Here is a 22,347-nt window from a genome sequence, read left to right on the forward strand (position 1 = left end):
GAGAGAATGAGTGAGGAAAGATTGACAAAGAGGATATATGTGTCAGAGGTGGAGGGAATGAGGAAAAGTGGAAGACCAAATTGAAGTTGGAAAGATGGAATCAAAAAGATTTTGAACGATCGGAGCCTGAACATGCGGGTGGGTGAAAGGCGTGCAAGGAATAGAGTGAATTGGAAGAATGTGCTATACCGGGGTCGACACGCTTTCAATGGATGGAACCAGAGCATGTGAAGAGTCTGGAGTAAACCATGGAAAGTTTTGTGGGGCCTGGATGTGGAAAGGGAGCTGTGGTTTCGGTGCATTATACATAACAGCTAGAGACTGTGTGAGCGAATGTGGCATTTGTTGTCTCTTCATGGTGCTACCTCTTGCACATGTGGGGGGAGGGCGTTGTCATTACATGTGTGGTGGGGTGTCGACAGGAATGAATAAGGGCAGCATTATGAATTATGTACATGTGTATATATGTATATGTATATACGGTGAAATGTATAGGTATGTATATGTGCGTGTGTGGACATGTATGTATATACATGTGTATGTGGGTGGGTTGGACTATTCTCTCTTCTGTTTCCTTGCGCTACCTCGCTAACGCGAGAAACAGCTACAAAGTATAATACATAAATAAATAAATATGTAGATATCATACACATTCGGCATTTCCCACATTAGCAAGGTAGCAGTAAGAACAAAGAACTGAGCCTTACAGGTAACACCCTCACTTGGCCCCCTTCTCTGTTCTTTCTTTTGGAAAATAGAATATAAAAAATAAAAAATGGGAGAAGAGGATTTCAGCTCCCCACTCCCACCCCTTTTAGTCACCTACTACAACAAGCAGGGTGTCAGGCAAGTGCAAAACAAGGGCATCAATTAGGGCAACTAACTGAGCTGTGAGAAATCATAATTGGTTCGCTATGGAGCAATATATATAAATATATAAATATAATACATATATATATATATATATATATATATATATATATATATATGTAGGTGAATGTAGGTTTGCGGCAGGGGTGTGTGATGTCTCCATGGTTGTTTAATTTGTTTATGGATGGGGTTGTTAGGGAGGTGAATGCAAGAGTTTTGGAAAGAGGGGCAAGTATGAAGTCTGTTGGGGATGAGAGAGCTTGGGAAGTGAGTCAGTTGTTGTTCGCTGATGATACAGCGCTGATGGCTGATTCATGTGAGAAACTGCAGAAGCTGGTGACTGAGTTTGGTAAAGTGTGTGAAAGAAGAAAGTTAAGAGTAAATGTGAATAAGAGCAAGGTTATTAGGTACAGTAGGGTTGAGGGTCAAGTCAATTGGGAGGTGAGTTTGAATGGAGAAAAACTGGAGGAAGTGAAGTGTTTTAGATATCTGGGAGTGGATCTGGCAGCGGATGGAACCATGGAAGCGGAAGTGGATCATAGGGTGGGGGAGGGGGCGAAAATTCTGGGAGCCTTGAAGAATGTGTGGAAGTCGAGAACATTATCTCGGAAAGCAAAAATGGGTATGTTTGAAGGAATAGTGGTTCCAACAATGTTGTATGGTTGCGAGGCGTGGGCTATGGATAGAGTTGTGCGCAGGAGGATGGATGTGCTGGAAATGAGATGTTTGAGGACAATGTATGGTGTGAGGTGGTTTGATCGAGTAAGTAACGTAAGGGTAAGAGAAATGTGTGGAAATAAAAAGAGCGTGGTTGAGAGAGCAGAAGAGGGTGTTTTGAAATGGTTCGGGCACATGTAGAGAATGAGTGAGGAAAGATTGACCAAGAGAATATATGTGTCGGAGGTGGAGGGAACGAGGAGAAGAGGGAGACAAAATTGGAGGTGGAAAGATGGAGTGAAAAAGATTTTGTGTGATCGGGGCCTGAACATGCAGGAGGGTGAAAGGAGGGCAAGGAATAGAGTGAATTGGAGCGATGTGGTATACCGGGGTTGACGTGCTGTCAGTGGATTGAATCAAGGCATGTGAAGCGACTGGGGTAAACCATGGAAAGCTGTGTAGGTATGTATATTTGCGTGTGTAGACGTATGTATATACATGTGTATGGGGGTGGGTTGGGCCATTTCTTTCGTCTGTTTCCTAGCGCTACCTCGCAAACGCGGGAGACAGCAAGCAAAAAAAAAAAAAAAAAAAAAATGTGTGCAGGGTAGCGCTAGGAAAAGACAACAAAGGCCCCATTCGTTCACACTCAGTCTCTGGCTGTCATGTAATAATGCACCGAAACCACAGCTCCCTTTCCACATCCAGGCCCCACACAACTTTCCATGGTTTACCCCAGACGCTTCACATGCCCTGATTCAATCCACTGACAGCACGTCAACCCCGGTATACCACATCGTTCCAATTCACTCTATTCCTTGCATGCCTTTCACCCTCGTGCATGTTCAGGCCCTGATCACTCAAAATCTTTTTCACTCCATCTTTCCACCTCCAATTTGGTCTCCCACTTCTCCTCGTTCCCTCCATCTCTGACACATATATCCTCTTGGTCAGTCTTTCCTCACTCATTCTCTCCATGTGACCAAACCATTTCAAAACACCCTCTTCTGCTCTCTCAACCACTCTTTTTATTTCCACACATCACTCTTACCCTTACATTACTTACTCGATCAAACCACCTCACACCACATATTGTCCTCAAACATCTCATTTCCAGCACATCCACCCTCCTGCGCACAACCCTATCCATAGCCCACGCCTCGCAACCATACAGCATTGTTGGAACCACTATTCCGTCAAACATACCCATCTTTGCTTTCCGAGATAATGTTCTCGACTTCCACACATTCTTCAAGGCTCCCAGAATTTTTGCCCCCTCCCCCACCCTATGATTCACTTTCGCTTCCATGGTTCCATCCGCTGCCAGATCCACTCCCAGATATCTAAAATATATATATTTTTTTTTCATACTATTCGCCAATTCCTGCGTTAGCGAGGTAGCTAAGAACAGAGGATTGAGCCTATGAAGGAAATCCTCACTTGGCCCCCTTCTCTGTCCCTTCTTTTGGAAAATTAAAAACGAGAGGGGGGGATTTCCAGTCCCCCTCTCCCTCCCCTTTTAATCGCCTTATACGACACGCAGGGAATACGTGGGAAGTATTCTTTCTCCCCTATCCCCAGGGATAATAGTGGCAGATATAGGGTGTTTTGGTTGAGGTGGTGTGCAAAGTGAGAGGGTTGGGGAGAAAGATTTGGTAAACAGAGAAGAGGTAGTAAAAGCTTTGCAGAAGATGAAAGCCGGCAAGGCAGCGGGTTTGGATGGTATTGCAGTGGAATTTATTAAAAAAAAGGGGGGTGACTGTATTGCTGACTTGTTGTTAAGGTTATTCAATTTATGTATGACTCATGGTGAGGTGCCTGAGGATTGGCGGAATGCTTGCATAGTGTCATTGTACAAAGGCAAAGGGGATAAAAGTGAGTGCTCTAATTACAGAGGTATAAGTTTGTTGAGTATTCCTGGGAAATTATATGGGAGGGTATTGATTGAGAGGGTGAAGGCATGTATAGAGCATCAGATTGGGGAAGAGCAGTGTGATTTCAGAAGTTGTAGAGGATGTGTGGATCAGGTGTTTGCTTTGAAGAATGTATGAGAAATACTTAGAAAAGCAAATGGATTTGTATGTAGCAGTTATGGATCAGGAGAAGGCATATGATAGAGTTGATAGAGATGCTCTGTGGAAGGTATCAAGAATATATGGTGTGGGAGGTAAGTTGCTAGAAGCAGTGAAAAGTTTTTATCAAGGATGTAAGGCATGTGTACGTGTAGGAAGAGAGGAAAGTGATTGGTTCTCAATGAATGTTCGTTTGTGGCGGGGTGTGTGGTGTCTCCAAGGTTGTTTAATTTGTTTATGGATGGGGTTGTTAGGGAGGTCAATGCAAAAGTTTTCAAGAGAGGGGCAAGTATGCAGTCTGTTGTGGATGAGAGAGCTTGGGAAGTGAGTCAGTTGTTGTTCGTTGATGATACAGCACTTGTGGCTGATTCATGTGAGAAACTGCAGAAGCTGGTGACTGAGTTTGGTAAAGTGTGTGAAAGAAGAAAGCTGAGAGTAAATGTGAATAAGAGCAAGGTTATTAGGTACAGTAGGGTTGAGGGACAAGCCAATTGGGAGATAAGTTTGAATGAAGAAAAACTGGAGGAAGTAAAGTGTTTTAGATATCTGGGAGTGGATTTGGCAGCAGATGGAACCATGGAAGCAGAAGTGAATCATAGGGTAGGGGAGGGGGCGAAAGTTCTGGGAACATTGAAAAATGTATGGAAGTTGAGAACGTTATCTTGGAAAGCAAAAATGGGTATGTTTGAAGGAATAGTTGTTCCAACAATGTTCTATGGTTGCGAGGCGTGGGCTATAGATAGAGTTGTGCAAAGGAGGGTGGATGTGCTGGAAATGAGATGTTTGAGGACAATGTGTGGTGTGAGGTGGTTTGATCGAGTAAGTAACGTAAGGGTAAGAGAGATGTGTGGAAATAAAAAGAACGTGGTTGAGAGAGCAGAAGAGGGTGTTTTGAAATGGTTTGGGCACATGGAGAGAATGAGTGAGGAAAGATTGACCAAGAGGATATATGTGTCGGAGGTGGAGGGAACGAGGAGAAGTGGGAGACCAAATTGGAGGTGGAAAGATGGAGTGAAAAAGATTTTGTGTGATCGGGGCCTGAACATTCAGGAGGGTGAAAGGATGGCAAGGAGTAGAGTGAATTGGATCGATATGGTATACCGGGGTTGACGTGCTATCAGTGGATTGAATCAGGGCATGTGAAGCATCTGGGGTAAACCATGGAAAGCTGTGTAGGTATGTATATTTGCGTGTGTGGACGTATGTATATACATGTGTATGGGGGTGGGTTGGGCCATTTCTTTCGTCTGTTTCCTTGTGCTACCTCGCAAACGCGGGAGACAGCGACAAAGCAAAGAAAAGAAAAAAAAAATCACTTTCATTCTTATACTTGGTCACTGTTTCCCGCATCAGTGATGTAGTGCCAGGAAACTGACGAAGAAAGAGATGTGTGGTAATAAAAATAGTGTGGTTGAGAGGGCAGAAAAGGGTGTGTTGAAATGGTTTGGCCATATGGAGAATGAGTAAGGAAAATTTGATGAAGAGGATATATGTGTCAGAGGTAGGGGAATGAGGAGAAATGGGAGACCAAATTGGAGGTGGAAGGATGGAGTGAAAAAGATCTTGAGTGATCAGGGCTTGAATATGCTGGAGGGTGAGAGGTGTGCAAGGAATAGGGCGAACTGGAATGATGTCGTATACAAGGGTTGAAATGCTGTCAATGGACTTAACCAGGGCAAGTTAAAGGTCAGGGTAAAGGAAAGGTCTGTAGGGCCTGGATGTGGATAGGGGAGCTGTGGTTTTGGTGCATTACACATGACAGCAAGAGACTTAGTGTGAATGAATGTGGCATTTTTTGTCTGTTTTCTTGGTGCTACCTCACTGATACAGGGGGTGGATATGCTGTTTCCTGTGGGGTAGGGTGGCACCAGCAATGGATGAAGACAAGCATGAATATGTACATGTGTATATGTCTGTGTATGTGTGACTCACTTCGGCTTCTATGGTTCCATTCGCTGTGAAGTCCACTCCCAGGTATCTAAAGCACTTCACTTCCTCCAGTTTTTCTCCATTCAAACTTACATCCCAACTAACTTTTCCCTCAATGCTGCTGAATCAAATAACCTTGCTCTTATTCACATTTACTATCAACTTTCTCCTTTCACAAACTTTTCTAACCTCAGTCACCAACTTCTGCAGTTTCTCACTCAAATCAGCCACCAGTAGTGTATCATCGGAGAACAATAACTGCCTCACTTCTCAGGCCCCTCTCATCCCCTACAGACTGCAAACTCACCATCCTCTCCAAAACTCTTGCATTTACCTCCCTAACCACCCAATCCATAAACAAATTAAACATTCATGAGGACATCACAAACCCCTGCCACAGACCAACCTTCACTGGGAACCAATCATGATCTCTCTTCCTACTTGCACACATGCCTTACACCCATGATAAAAACTTCTCTGCTTCTAGTAGCTCACATAACACACCATATACTCTTAAGACCTTTAACAAAGCATCTCTATCAACCCTATCATATGCCTTCTCCAGATCCATAAATGCTACATACAAATCCATCTGTTTTTCTATGTATTTCTCACATACATTCTTCAAAGCATCCTCTAACACTTCTGAAACCACACTACTCCCCCTTAATCTGAAGCTCTGTATGTGCTTTCATCCTCTCAATCAATACCCTCCCATACAATTTTCTAGGAATAATCAACAAACTTATACCTCTAAAGTTTGAACACACCTTTATCCCCTTTGCCTCTAGACAATGGCATGATACATGCATTCTGTCAATCCTCAGGCACTTCACCATGATCCGTACATACACTGAATATCTTTCCCAACCATAAAACAACACAAGTCACCCCCTTTCTCAATAAATTTAACTGCAATATCATCTAAACCCGCCGCCTTGCTGGATTTCATCTTCCGCAAGGCTTCACCACCTCTTCTCTTTTTACCAAAACACTCTCCCTGACTCTCACGAACAAAACACCCTACATATGCCACTCTATCATCAAACACATTCAACAAACCTTCAAAATACTCACTTCATCACTACCTGTTATCACTTCCTCCCTTGCCCCCTTCACCAAAGTTCCCATCTGTTCTCTTGTCTTATGCATGTTACTTCCTTCCAAAACATCTTTTTATTCTCCCTAAAGTTTAATAATATTCTCTCAACATAACTCAACCGCCTTCTTTTTCAAACCTAAAACCTTCTTCTTGACCTCCTGCTGCTTTCTCTTATACAACTCCCAGTCATTTGCACTCCTACCTTTTATCTTCCAAATGCCTCTCTTTTCTCTTTGACTAACAACTTTACCTCATTCCACCACTGATTACCCATTCTAATCTGCCCACCTCCCACCTTTCTCATGCCACATGCATCTCTTGCACATGCTATTACTGCTTCCCTAAATACATCCTATTCCTCAACTACTCAAGTCATTTGCTCTCACTGAAGGAAAGGTAAGTCTGGAATGTCTGTTCAGTCGCTGGCACTTACTCAATTTCAGCCAAAAGCATTAAATCAAACTGAGGCCTCACAACATTAAATCAAACTGAGGTCTCACAATATTTTCTTCATTACCCTTAAGAGGTGAAGTTCTCCATCATGAACAGATTCCTGAGACCTAAACATTTCAAGGCTGATCCTAATACATACCAAGCCTTAAAGGCATAGAAACATTGGTACCCACCTTTCATAACTTCCTTGCTGCACTTTATCAGTATAATCCTTACAAGTGTTAGTGTTTAGGGCTATAGTCAACCTAACACTGTATGTTAAGTCCAGTAACATAATATTTGCAATCCACATCCTAGCCTGGATGAATTTCTTCAAGTTCTGATGCGGTTGAGTGCTGATTGTAATCTAAACTTAGTGGAGAAATCAAAGTATACATTCAGAATGCATTCATCAGTGAACAACAATTTCGAGCTGTCCACCAACCACCTCTTGAGAACTGGACACAAATGACATTCGATCAAGTTCAGGCTCTGTATCTCCCACATAACAGTTCTGAATCTTATTCTGATCCACTGAATGGTCCTTCTGCCTGAATTGTGAAACTACATGACTAAGTGGGCTAAGTGGGAAACATCAAATTATTATCAACATGCAAAGTGAATTTATCTTACTTTTGAAAATATTTACAGTATCAGTAGAACAAAAACATGTATTACCAATAAATCGATTGCAAGGCCAATATGTTAATAAGAATTCACATCTGTGCAAGGAAAAGATCAATAATTACTAAAAGCAACATGAATGTTCTTTCTTTGTCTTTCTAATAGAACCTGGAAATAGGCATATGTAGAAACAAACTTGGCAACTGACCAGCTCTATCAAGTATCTATTCAGCTTCCTTATTTATCAGGCTTGAATAAAGTTGGTGTAATAAATTAGTAATATTTTTAGCACTAAGCAATGTAAAACCTTGAAGGAGTGTACTACACCAAGTAAATGAAAAGTTCAGGAAATTATTCCTCTTTAATACTAACTTGGATGTTCTCACTTTGAATAATGTATTCAGTTTTAGTTACCCTTCATGTAAGAAGATGAAGACAATAAGAGAAAGTACAGTGGCTAACAACCAAGGAGATCCCTCAACTGAGAAACAAATCCTATGAGAGCTATCTAGATGGCTTGAATATATTTAGCTTTGAAAACAAAATGTTAATAGGTGATTTTATCAAAGTATTCATAATCATCCAAAGCTTTGATAATCTTGGTCTATAAAGTTAATTTGGGCTAACTTATCTGATTTCACTAATTGGAAATATTGGCAAACAGCTTACTTTTAAGAAGGCAAAGTACTTTTTCTTCAACAAAATCTTTAACATGAATGACATACCAATAACAATAACTGAAACACCATGGATATGTTTACCATGACTTGATAAATACAATACCTGAAATATACAAATAACATTATTTGTCTTCTTAGTTTCTAAAAAAGTTTACAAGTATTTGTCTTAAATTCATTTGAATGCTTTTCTACTCCCACTACACTAAGCCATGTACATCAGATTTCATCCATTAGGTTAACAGCTTCAAAAGAACCAAATAGTCTATTGCAGTTCGAATGCCTGTGTATCCTTTGTAATGAATAATCTTCACTCTGTAGTTAAAATAGTGTTTTAGCCCTCATTGGAGCATATGGTCTTAGATGCTAACAGGTTAAAAAATATGGTTTCATTTCATTTTGTAACAAAACCAAATTTCTGGGTTCTAGTATATATAATTTATTTCTTTTCATTCACAAATGTAAGAACATTGAATATACAATAGAATAAAATAGCTTGTTCTTCATATCCTTATTATCAAATAATTTACAAGTTAGTTTTCTGTCAAGGCTGTGCTTAAAGTACTTCATTCATAATCACTGCCTGCAAGAAAAAGACCTCTCTGTTAACAGTCCTAACTGGTTCAAAAGAAATGGGCAATGATTCTGAATGTTCGACACTTTTACTTAAATACAATAAACGTTTTATGAAATGAGTCTTATATACAATACTGTATAGTTTATCTGGATCCTCCAATCCTCCCCTTGTATAGTATGTCATGGAAGAAAAAATATAGATGAATACACATAATCATTGGTACTACATGTAAAAAGAACTGGTTATGTAGTAATTAAGAATACACTCTACACACTGTGAAGTATTCTAAAATATGGCAATACATTTTCAGACAGTGTTAATAAATGATATAAATGAGGGTAATGAAGTGACAATGGTGGTCGAAAAAGTAATAAGACCATACTGAGCTGGTTGTACATGAAAACAGCAGTGATAAAGATCCAGAGACCATGGTAAGTAAGAGGAAGAACAGTTGTAAACAACAGTCAGTTAGACAGGGATGGAATGAAATAATGATGAATGAAAGATAGATGGAGTAACTGATACTGTGAAGAGATATAATGCATGATAATCATGAAGCAGATGAACAGTGAAATAATGTTAGTGAGGAATACTGAAAATCATGGTTGAATGTCTACTGAAGTTCTATCTGTATTGTACAGTAGTAATTAAAAGATTGCTTTGAGAGCACAAGGTGACAAATGTGATACAAAGTTTGTCAGACTAAATATATGGACATATAAAATAATAATAAATAAAATGCATAGTTTACAGATCAAATATTTTGGAATGTTAATCAAAACATTCCATTAAGTTACATGAGTACTTGGTACTTAGTAAATTGCTGATCTCTCCAAAAGGAGGAATTTCAATTTAAAATGGTATATCCACAAAAACTTCAAAATTACTTATCTAAAAGAGTGATATATAAATAAAAAGCCTGAGAGTGATACAAAGTGCAAGGCAGATTCAGAATGTAAGAAATGAAAGTGCAAGATAGAAAAGTGACTGTAACTCCAGACTGACTGAGAAAGCTGAACAGGGTGTACAGAAATCAAGATAAAACGACTGAGTACAGGAGGCTTTGAGGTATCAAGGCCTGAACATTCAGAAGGCTGAAAGACATGGATATAACAGAATAAAGTGAGCTGATGTGGCATACTGAGTGCTGTGTGCTGTCGACAGGCAGCACCAGGACATATAGTAATCCACATAATCAGGAAAACTAGGAAAAAGTCTGTGAGGCATGGCTGTGAGTAGGAGGCTTTGCTGTTTTGATGCATTGCTGATGATAAACAAAGAGTGGATGTGAACCAATCAAATCACAGTTCAACTGTTCCTGAAAATACCATATTAAGGTGAGAGAAACAACTGTATGCAGTATAGAGCTTCCTGAGAGATGCAGAAGCCTTGTAAAAGGGATTCTGGAGCACAAATGTAAGGTAAGGATATTGTGATGGAAATCAAATGCTTTGGGACAATACAGGCTGTGAGGATGGTTTACCAAAAAAGAAATGTCAGAGTAAGAGAGAGGTAATGAGAAAAATATGTTTGAGAGACCTAAAGAGGATGTGCTGAACTGGTTTTGTCATATAGAGAGAATGAGTGACGAGAGGTTGAATATGACGGTATATGTGTTGAAAATGTTGAGATGAAGAAGGGGGAAACTGGGGACAGGTAATAATACTGATTTTTTTGGGGGGATGCTCGTGTTCAGCAGTATTTTCGAGTTGTTGGTAAATATGGGCCATTTCTGAGTACTGAATTCTAATTCTCATAGACACTGGCAAAATAAAATAATGTTATGCAATTGATGGGCAACGATAACACCATGCCCCATTTGTCAGGTACTCATACCTCATATCCCCCAAGGAAAACAGCTAAGTTTGACCCCTGACCAAGGATGAGATGGAAGGATGAAGAGAAAGTTGCTTTAGGTGTTCAAGGCTTGAATATACAAAAGAATGTGTCATGCATGGGATGGAGCAAACTGGACTAGGGGAGAGGTGCAGTCAATAAGATGAACCAAGAAATATGAAGTCAGATAAAACCACAGATTGGTTCCTAGGATTTGCCTGTGGATGGAAGGCTTTGGTTTGGGGGGAATCATACATGACTGCTAGAGATTGGGTGTGAATAAATGAGGCCATTATTTCTTCCTAGCACTAGTTCAATATGACAAAAAAAAGTGGTAAAGTAGGAAAATACAAATTACAGAGGAATAAGTTTGCTGAGAAAACCTGGTAAACTGTATGGGGAAGTGGTGATTGAGAGGGTGGTGGCATGCACTGAGCATCAGAATGGGCACGTTGAGGAGTGTGGAAAGGAAGGACACTGTCTGTGAGGGAAAAGACGGATTTGTTTGATGGTAAAGTAGTCCTGACTGTGTTACAGGTACACCATCAAATTTCCAGCAACTGATGGTCTGGCACCTCCTTTAGTCAGGACAAAATTTCGTAAGGGAACTTGAAATTACCGCAGCCACCACACTAGTTTACTGGGCAGCCACAGATGGCATTGTGTGTAGGGCATGCTTATTTACATTCTTTACACTGCACTTGTTGGTGGTGATACCACAAATCTGTGAGATTCTTAGCTTATTTTGCTTAAATTTAACCCTAGCTATGGCTTCTAAGACATATGTGTGTCAGTTGTGGTGTCAAACGTAAACACCAGTCCGTATCGATCCAAGATAAAGTAGAAATGCTGGAAAAAATGGACCGTGGAGTTTCAGTGCATTAGCTGTGTGACATCTACAGTATTGGTTCATCAACTGTTTATGATATAAAGAAGCAAAGGGAAAAAATATTGAAATTCTATGCACACAGTGATTCCAAGAAGCAAATGAAGATTAGAAAAACAATGAAAGATGATAAGAGTACTGAGCATGATCCAGTGATGATGGAATGGTTTCAACAGCATTTTAGTGATGGAGTGGATTTATCAGGTAGCAGGACAATAGACCAGGATATTTTGTTCCATAAAGAACTTAAATTACAACATGAGTGTGACTATAGTGAAGGTATAAGATTCAAGAAATGTCATGGAATTTCCATGAATAAAGTGTGAGGAGAAAAGCGGTCTGCAAACCACAAAGGAGCTGCGGAATAGGTGGATGAATTTGCGAAACTCGTAGCTGACGAGCATCTCAGTCCTGAGCAGGTGTATAAAGCAGATGAAACTGAATTATTCTGTTGATGCACACCAAGGAAAACGCTAACAACAGAAGATGAAGAAGACCCCACAGGATTCAAACAATCTAAGGACAGACTTACTATCTTAGGGTGCTCAAACATTTAATATCTCATTCAAATTTACAGCAGCCCATGGTATACTTTAGACACATGGGATATGCATACTCACAGGGTTTGAGGTGTGTTGAATTATTATTACGTGACCATAGTTGGTTCGGCAAAATGGTTAATCCGGCAAAGCTTTGGAACAAAGAGTGCCAGAAAATCAGTGGTGTACCTATACAGAGGTATAAGTTTGTTGAGTATTCCTGGTAAATTATATGGGAGGGTATTGATTGAGAGGGTGAAGGCATGTACAGAGCATCAGATTGGGGAAGAGCAGTGTGGTTTCAGAAGTGGTAGAGGATGTGTGGATCAGGTGTTTGCTTTGAAGAATGTATGTGAGAAATACTAAGAAAAGTAAATGGATTTGTATGTAGCATTTATGGATCTAGGGAAGGCATATGATGAGTTGATAGAGATGCTCTGTGGAAGGTACTAAGAATATATGGTGTGGGAGGCAAGTTGTTAGAAGCAGTGAAAAGTTTTTATCGAGGATGTAAGGCATGTGTACGTGTAGGAAGAGAGGAAAGTGATTGGTTCTCAGTGAATGTAGGTTTGTGGCAGGGGTGTGTGATGTCTCCATGGTTGTTTAATTTGTTTATGGATAGGGTTGTTAGGGAGGTGAATGCAAGAGTTTTGGAAAGAGGGGCAAGTATGAAGTCTGTTGGGGATGAGAGAACTTGGGAAGTGAGTCAGTTGTTGTTCGCTGATGATACAGTGCTGATGGCTGATTCATGTGGGAAACTGCAGAAGCTGGTGACTGAGTTTGGTAAAGTGTGTGAAAGAAGAAAGTTAAGAGTAAATGCGAATAAGAGCAAGGTTATTAGGTACAATAGGGTTGAGGGTCAAGTCAATTGGGAGGTAAGTTTGAATGGAGAAAAACTGGAGGAATTAAAGTGTTTTAGATATTTGGGAGTGGATCTGGCAGCGGATGGAACCATGGAAGCGGAAGTGAATCATAGGGTGGGGGAGGGAGAGAAAATCCTGGGAGCCTTGAAGAATGTGTGGAAGTCGAGAACATTATCTCGGAAAGCAAAAATGGGAATGTTTGAAGGAATAGTGGTTCCAACAATGTTGTATGGTTGCGAGGTGTGGGCTATGGATAGAGTTGTGCGCAGGAGGGTGGATGTGCTGGAAATGAGATGTTTGAGGACAATATGTGGTGTGAGGTGGTTTGATCGAGTAAGTAATGCATGGGTAAGAGAGATGTGTGGAAATAAAAAGGGCGTGGTTGAGAGAGCAGAAGAGGGTGTTTTGAAATGGTTTGGGCACATGGAAAGAATGAGTGAGGAAAGATTGACCAAGAGGATATATGTGTCGGAGGTGGAGGGAACGAGGAGAAGCGGGAGACCAAATTGGAGGTGGAAAGATGGAGTGAAAAAGATTTTGAGTGATCGGGGCCTGAACATGCAGGAGTGAAAGGCGGGCAAGGAACAGAGCGAATTGGATCGATGTGGTATACCGGGGTCGACGTGCTGTCGATGGATTGAATCAGGGCATGTGAAGCGTCTGGGGTAAACCGTGGAAAGTTCTGTAGGGCCTGGATGTGGAAAGGGAGCTGTGGTTTCGGGCATTATAGCATGACAGCTAGAGACTGAGTGTGAACAAATGGGGCTTTTGTTGTCTTTTCCTAGCGCTACCTCGCACACATGAGGGGGGAGGAGGATGTTATTCCATGTGTGGTGAGGTGGCGATGAAAATGAATAAAGGCAGAAAATGTGAATTGTGTGCATGTGTATATATGTATGTTTCTGTGTGTGTATATATATGTGTACATTGAGATGTATGGGTATGTATATTTGCGTGTGTGGACGTGTATGTATATACATGTGTATGGGGGTGGGTTGGGCCATTTCTTTTGTCTGTTTCCTTGCGCTACCTCGCAAACGTGGGAGACAGAGGCAAAAAAAAAAAAAAGAAAAAAAACCTACATAAGGATGAGAGGATTGGGCCCTAAATATAAAAGTATGAAAAAGGGTGGATGTACTGGAAATAAAATGTATGAGAACAATGTTCATTGTCAGGGGGCTGATCAAAAAGAAATGAGAGGGTAAGATAGGGGTGTGTTAGTACGAAAGGTACAAAGAGAAAGCTTAAGGGGATGTGCTGAAATATTTTGGACATGAGGGAGAAGCTGGTTATTAAGAAGATATACAAGTTGGAGTAAATGTGAATAAGAGCAAGGTTATTAGGTACAGTAGGGACAAGTCAATTGGGAGGTAAGTTTGCATGGAGAAAAACTGGAGGAAGTGAAGCGTTTTAGGTATCTGGGAGTGGATTTGGCAGCGGATGGAACCATGGAAGCGGAAGTGAATCATAGGGTGGGGGAGGGGCGAAGGTTCTGGGAGCACTGAAGAATGTGTGGAAGTCGAGAAAGTTATCTTGGAAAGCAAAAATGGGTATGTTTGAAGGAATAGTGGTTCCAACAATGTTATATGGTTGCAAGGCGTGGGCTATAGATAGAGTTTCGCGGAGGAGGGTGGATGTGCTGGAAATGAGACGTTTGAGGACAATATGTGGTGTGAGGTGTTTTGATCGAGTAAGTAATGATAGGGTAAGAGAGATGTGTGGTAATAAAAAGAGTGTGGTTGAGAGGGCAGAAGAGGGTGTTTTGAAATGGTTTGGTCACATGGAGAGAATGAGTAAGGAAACATTGACAAAGAGGATATATGTGTCAGAGGTGGAGGGAACGTGGAGAAGTGGGAGACCAAATTGGAGGTGGAAAAATACGAGTGAATTGGAACTACGTGGTATACTGGGGTCAACATGCTGTCAATGGATTGAACCAGGGCATGTGAAATATCTGGGGTAAACCATGGAAAGTTTTGTGGGAGCTGTGGTTTCGTACATTATTACATGACAGCTAGAGACTGAGTGTGAACGAACGGGGCCCTTGTTGTCTTTCCCTAGTGCTACCTCGCACACATGAGGGGGGAGGGGGTTGTTATTCCATGTGTGGTGAGGTGGCGATGGGAATGCATAAAGGCAGACAGTATGAATTATGTACATGTGTATATATGTATATGTTTGTGTGTGTATATATATGTGTACATTGAGATGTATATGTATGTATATTTGCGTGTGTGGACGTGCATGTATATACATGTGTATGTTGGTGGGTTGGGCCATTCTTTCGTCTGTTTCCTTGCACTACCTCGCTAATGCCCTGGTTCAATCCAATGACAGCACGTCAACCCTGGTATACCACATTGTTCCAATTCACTCTATTCCTTGCATGCCTTTCACCCTCCTGCATGTTCAGTCCCGATCACTTAAAATCTTTTTCACTCCATCTTTCCACCTCCAATTCGGTCTCCCACTTCTCCTCGTTCCCTCCACCTCTGACACACATATCCTCTTGGTCAGTCTTTCCTCACTCATTCTCTCCATGTGACCAAACCATTTCAAAACACCCTCTTCTGCTCTTTCAACCACACTCTTTTTATTACCACACATCTCTCTTACCCTATTATTACTTACTCGATCAAACCAACTCACACCACATATTGTCCTCAAACATCTCATTTCCAGCACATCCACCCTTCTGCGCACGACTCTATCCATAGCCCATGCCTCGCAACCATACAACATTGTTGGAACCACTATTCCTTCAAACATACCCATTTTTGCTTCCCGAGATAATGTTCTCGACTTCTACACATTCTTCAACGCTTCCAGAATTTTCGCCCCCTCCCCCACCCTATGATTCACTTCCGCTTCCATGGTTCCATCTGCTGCCAAATCCACTCCTAGATATCAAAAACACATCACTTCCTCCAGTTTTTCTCCATTCAAACTTACCTCCCAATTTACTTGACCCTCAACCCTACTGTACCTAATAACCTTACTCTTATTCACATTTACTCTTAACTTTCTTCTTTCACATACTTTACCAAACTCAGTCACCGGCTTCTGCAGTTTCTCATATGAATCAGCCACCAGTGCTGTATCATCAGCGAACAACAACCGGGGATAGGGGAGAAAGAATCCTTCCCACGTATTCCCTGCGTGTTGTAGAAGGCGATTAAAAGGGAAGGGAGCGGGGGGCTGGAAATCCTCCCCTTTTTTTTTGTTTAATTTTCCAAAAGAAGGAACAGAGAATGGGGCTAGGTGAGGATATTCCCTCAAAGGCCCAGTCCTCTGTTCTTAACGCTACCTCGCTATCGCGGGAAATGTATGAAAGTAGTATGAAAGAAAGAAAGAAAAGAATATATATATGTGTGTATGTGTGTGTGTGTGTATGTGAGAGGATGGGCCATTCTTTGTCTGTTTCCTGCCGCATGGAAACAACGATCACGTTAACTAAATAATAAATAAATATTTTGTACTCACACATATGTATCAGAAGCAGATACAAACAAACAATGGCCTTATTTGTATATATCCACTCTCTACCTGTCTTGTACAAACCTGCAACTACCATATACATCTAGGCTCGACAGACTAATTTATAGTCTAGGCTCGACTAACTAATGTGCCCTGGTTCTGGCCACTGACAACATACGACCTTCTAAGTACCACATTGTTATATACTAATTTATCCTTCACAGGCCTCTCATCCTTCTAAAGTTCGAGTCCCAGTACTCCAAAGACTCCTTTACTCCATCCTTCCATCTTGGTCTTATGCTTCCACTTGCTCACTCCAATTCTGACATGTAGATCCTCTTAGTTCAATCTTCTTCACTCACCCTCTCCATATCTCCAAACCACTTCAGTACACATTAGACAACTCTCAATCACAGTACATTCACATTCGTAACGCTCTCTTACAATGTCATTCCTTACATAAACAACCTTCCTAACACCAAATACTGTCCTCAGACATTTCATTTCCATGTTCACCCCCTCCTTTCATTTGAATTCAAGACCCAAGACTCACATCCATACAACATTTTTATCACAACTATACCTTTGAATATACTCATCTTTGCCCAGACAGACACTAACCTCTACTTCTACATGCTTCTAAATACACCCAAGACCTTAGCCCATCCACCCTTCCACTCACTTCAGCCCCCATTGTTCCAGCTGTTGCCACATCACTCTCAAAAGTATCTAAAGCACTTCACCTTCTCCAGATCCTCCTCATCCAGAAATATTCTTAAAGCACCCTCTCTCATACCCATGCTGCACTAATTTCCATACTTTTGTTCACACATTTACACTCAACTTCTTTCCATCCCTCTCCCAAAGTATATCAACATCTGTTTTACAGTATAACCTACACTTACAAAACTGAAAGAAAGTAACACAAAATCTGATTAAATTCGTCATGGTAGGACAACCAACAAATATAATTCATCATATAAGGAACATGGGCAAATTCTTTGCATTAGGTTGAGGTGTTGTGCTGTCATGTGACATGCAGAGAGCTAAATTTGGTATGTCCAAGTCAGCAATAAATATTCAATTTATATACATCATGTGTGCCATCTCTTGCATCTGAAGCAGGATGAAATACAAAATCTCCACCTACCATATGGTACTGAAAGCCCAACAGCAATGTTCAAATGTTTGCTAAAAACTTCTGAATCTGAATGTTTGCTTGACTATCAAACTAGAGAAGCTGATGCCAATCATTCACATGAAGTAATGAATAACTGAGAAATTGCAAACTATAAATAAAGTGTCTTATTTTCTAAATTATTGACAGTAAAGATTCTAAAAGACAGAAGTTTATCTTACTTTTAAAAGAAGCCTTTGACATCACTATTTAGAAAATCTGAATATTTCTTTATGGGCTTAAACAATTACATGACACAGTACCTACATAGTAAGTAAGGGAAAAAGAATTTTACCCTCTGTATTCTTTGCATGTCAAACAAGGCAACTAAAAGAAGGAACAGGAGTCAAGCAGGGAGTGCTCATCCCATCAAAGACTCATGCTGGGGTGTCTAAACATGCATGAATGTAACCAATATGAAAAGAAATGAGAGACAGGTAAATTATTTGAGGAAAGAAACATGGATATTCTGGTTCACAATGGTACACAGCTCAAAGAGTAAAGGGGAAGAATGGTTTAGAAATATCTTTAAGTCAAAGGTTGATGAGAGGGCAAGAGCTAAGGAAGGCGTAGCAATGACTACTGCTAAAGTAAATGTTGTGGGAGTGTGTTAAAGAGTGTAAAGAAGTGAACTCTACATAGATGTAGGTAAAAATAAAAGTGGATGGCAAGAGATGGGTGACTATTAGTGCCTGTACACCTGACCATAAGAAAAGATCATGAGAGGCAAGGGTTTTCGAGGCAGCTGAGTGATTGTGTGAGCAGTTTTGATGTAAGAGACCAGGTATTAGTGATGGGTAATTCAAATGCCAAGCTGAGTAATTCGGCAGTGAAGAGTAAAATGTGGGGGGAAGGAGTATTCAGTAAAGTGAATGGATGTAGTGAAGATCTTGTTGAGTTGTGTGGTGAAAAATGATTGGAGACTCGGAATACCTGGTATAAAAAGAGGGACACACAACTATATGTATGTGAGTAGAAAAGATGGTCAGCAGGTATTATTGGATTACATATTAATTGATTGAGAGGAAACTGGACGTGAATGTGCTGAGAAGGCAGCTGGTGGGATACCTGTTCACTTCCCTGATGAGGCAAAGGTGAAGATTTGTAGAGGTTTTAAGATGAAATGTTATCAGTGAGAAGAGAGTGGTGAGGGTAGTGAACTTAGAAAAAGAGACTCATGCAAAGAAATACCAGGAGAGACTGATTACTGAATGACAAGAGGTGAGAGTAAATGAAGCTATAGGAGTGGATGTGAAATGAGAGGTATTTAGGGAAGCAATGCTAGTATGTGCAATAAATGCATGTGTCATGTGAAAAGTTGAAGGTGGGCAGATGAGAAAGGGTTGTGAATGATGGGATATTGATGTAAAGTTGCTAGAGAGAAAGAAAAGAAAGGTATTTGCAAACGAGTGCAAATAAGGATAAATCTATAAAAGAAAGTGGCAGAAAGTCAAGAGGAAAGGGCATGGGTTGAAAAAGAGGGCAAATGAGAGTTGGGGTGAATGAGTATCGGTAAACTTCAGAGAGAATAAGATAATATTTAGGAAGGTTAATAATGTGCAAAAAAAAAACAAGAGAACAAATGGGAACATCAGTGAAGGAGGAAGGAGGCAAAAGGGGAAGTGGTAGCATGTAGCCATGAAGTCAGGAGGAGATGGAGTGAGTATTTCGTAGGACTGTTGAATGTGTTTGATGACATGGTAGATGTAGGATGTGTGAGTCAGGGTGGTATGTAGAGTAAGAGTGTCATGGACAGTGGATAGCCTGCTACTCCTGTCCGTCAGGCCGCACTGGATGGTGAACAGTACTGGGAGCTGGACTGTAGTGAGTCCTATTAGGTAGGGTACGGTCTAACCACCATTCATACTGCCTATGTCTCATCTTAATTCTGTCTTTGCAATCTGCAGTTTGACCTATTGTCTTCCTCTTCTTGACATACACAGCTCTGACTAACAACCTTTTCCTTCACTATCGACACTTGGAAATATCCTCTTGCAGTAACTAGTTTTCAGCACCTTTATCACTGATTGGTAATAGTGAAAAAAGAAGAAAAAAAATGGTGATAGCCTTATGTAAGATGAAATATGGCAAGCTGGCTGGAGTGGATGGTATTGTAACTGAATTTCTTAAAAAAGGGAGGACAATGATGTCAAATGGTTAGCTATGATTTTCAACGTATGTATTGATCATGGTGAGGTGCCTGAGGATTGGCAGAATGCATGTATAATGCCACTGTATAAAGGGAGGGAGGATAAGGGTGAATATTCAAACTATTACACAGGAAGAGGGCAGGGAGTTTTTCTTTTCTTTCCTGTAAGACTCAGTCATCTGTTTCTAATACTACCATGCTCATACAGGAAGTAATGATCACATATGAAAATATCTCTGTATGTGTCAGTGCACTACTCCTACTACTGGTTAAACCTTGAGTGAGATATCAACTTTGGCAAGGCTATGTCATCCTCAATGAATGGAGAGGAGAACAATCTTCCTCCAATGGAATCCACCATTTCCCTGGAATACATCTTCAGAATTGTAGGAGCCCCATAAAAGGGGTCCTAGAGTTGTATATGATAAAAATTTAGTTTTATATAAAAATCCTAATTGTCTTCTATTCAACAATCAATATGCTGAATGGTAAAGCTCTCAGCTTGTGATGGTGATCATGTACTTCAGCCTTAATGATTCTTATGACTACAACAAAGAAAAAATCCTTGAGTAATTCAGTCCATAATGCATATTCAATGCTGAATACTTCAACAATATTTGTTTGGGATCAGATTAATAACATGGAGACCTTACATTTGTGAATTAAGAATGGCCTCCATAGCTTCAATAAAGATACTGGTTTCCTGATTGTTTCCATCTGCAGTCGAAGTGGCAGTTGTGACCACAGCAGGATTTTGTTGAACCTGAGGAGCTGCAGTGATAGCTGCAGTGGTGGTAGTAACAGAGGAGACAGGAGGCAAAGATACAGAAGGAACTGTGGCAGTTGTCACCACAGTCGTCCTAGGCACAGGCCAGGTACCCTCACTACCATCACCTTGACTTACATCTGAAATATAAAAAAAAATTATATCACTATCATATGCAATTTTGAAGACAACAGTTGGCGTGAAGACAACTGATTGAGTACATAATTCAATAGTATTAAGAGAGAGAAGTGTGGTAATAAGAACAGCATGATTATGAGGTGAAAAGGGTATGCTTAGTCAGCAGTGCCTGGAACAGATGATGAACCGCCTCATTCACTCACATCCTCTCTCCAGCTATCATGTAATACACTGAAACCATAGCACCCTATCAACTGTCAAGTCCCACATATCTCCCCATGATTTTTGCTGACTGATTCATAGGTCTTGGTTCAGCCCACTGACAGCACAGGTATATCACACTGCATTAATTCGTCCTATCCCATGCATGTCTCACCCTAATGCATGTTCTTATCTGCTTATTTTTTTTTTGTTCCATTAATGGTTAAAGCTATGGTGTTTAATGTAGACAATAAGCAGCAAGATGGCCCATGTAGAATGTCCTCCAAATATAATTTGTCTCAAACCCCCAAATATAATCAATGATGATTTTCTTTCAACAGTATCCCTAATTCAGTTCACATATTCTTGAATTTTCTCTTATACCTCATTCAGTTCACATACTCTTGAATACTCTCTATCAGACAGTTTTTAAGCTTTTATGTCCTGTCAGTATTCATAATTTCAATGATCTTTTCTTACAGCTCACTTCCCTCTTACAAAATCTTCTCAACACATGTAGCAATTCCATGTCCTTGCTACCTAAAAACTCAAGCAACACATTATTCTGATTTATTAAAATATAACAGATGTGATGAAGTGAGGAGATGGAGTGAGTATTTTGAAGGTTTGTTCAGTGCGTTTGGTGAGAGAGTGGCAGATGCAGGGTGTTTCGGTAGGGGTGGTGTGCGAAATAAGAGGATCAAAGAGAATGGTTTGGTTAAGAGAGAAAAGGCAGTGAAAGCCTTCCAAAGATGAAATCTGTAAAGGTGGCAGGTTTAGATGGCATTGCAGTTGAATTCACTGAGAAAGGGGGTGACTGTGTTGTTGATTGGTTGGTAAGGATATTCAGTGTAAATATGGATCATGGTGAAGTGCCTGAGGAGTGGAAGAATGCATGTATAGTGCCATTGTACAAAGACAAAGGGGATAAAGGTGAGTGTTCAAATTAGAGAGGCATAAGTTTGTTGAGTATTCCTGGAAAATTGTATGGGAGGGTATTAACTGAGAGGGTAAAGGTATGTACAAAGCATCAGACTAGGGAGGAGCAGTGTGGTTTCAGAAGTGGTAGAGGATGTGTGGATCAGGTGTTTCTTTTGAAGAATGTGTGAGAGAAATATTAAGAAAAACAGATGAATTTGTATGTGCCACTTATGGATCTGGTGGCTGATTCAAATCAGAAACAACAACAGCTGGTGAATGAGTTTGGAAAAGTGTGTGAAAGGAGAAAGTTGAGAGTAAATGTGAATAAGAGCATGGTTATTAGGTTTGGTAGGGTTGAGGGACAAGTTAGCTGAGATCTAAGTTTGAATGGAGAGAAATTGGAGGAAATGAAGTGTTTTAGATATCTGGAAGTGGACTTAGTAGCAAGTGGAAC

General features: G+C 40.5%; 1 protein-coding gene across 2 annotated transcripts in view; it reads right to left on the reverse strand.

Annotated features, from left to right (window-relative positions):
- Positions 1-8,035: 8,035 nt before the first annotated feature.
- The window catches only part of LOC139765870 (uncharacterized), a 62,460-nt gene continuing 48,148 nt past the window's right edge, over positions 8,036-22,347 (reverse strand). For both annotated transcript variants that reach the window (XM_071693735.1, XM_071693734.1), the window contains one exon: positions 8,036-20,773. In XM_071693735.1, coding sequence (XP_071549836.1) covers positions 20,517-20,773 — 257 coding nt within the window. In that variant the 3' untranslated portion in view covers positions 8,036-20,516. The remainder of the gene's footprint in view (positions 20,774-22,347) is intronic.

This window comes from Panulirus ornatus, chromosome 56, assembly GCF_036320965.1.
Source record: "Panulirus ornatus isolate Po-2019 chromosome 56, ASM3632096v1, whole genome shotgun sequence".
Taxonomy (NCBI): domain Eukaryota; kingdom Metazoa; phylum Arthropoda; class Malacostraca; order Decapoda; family Palinuridae; genus Panulirus; species Panulirus ornatus.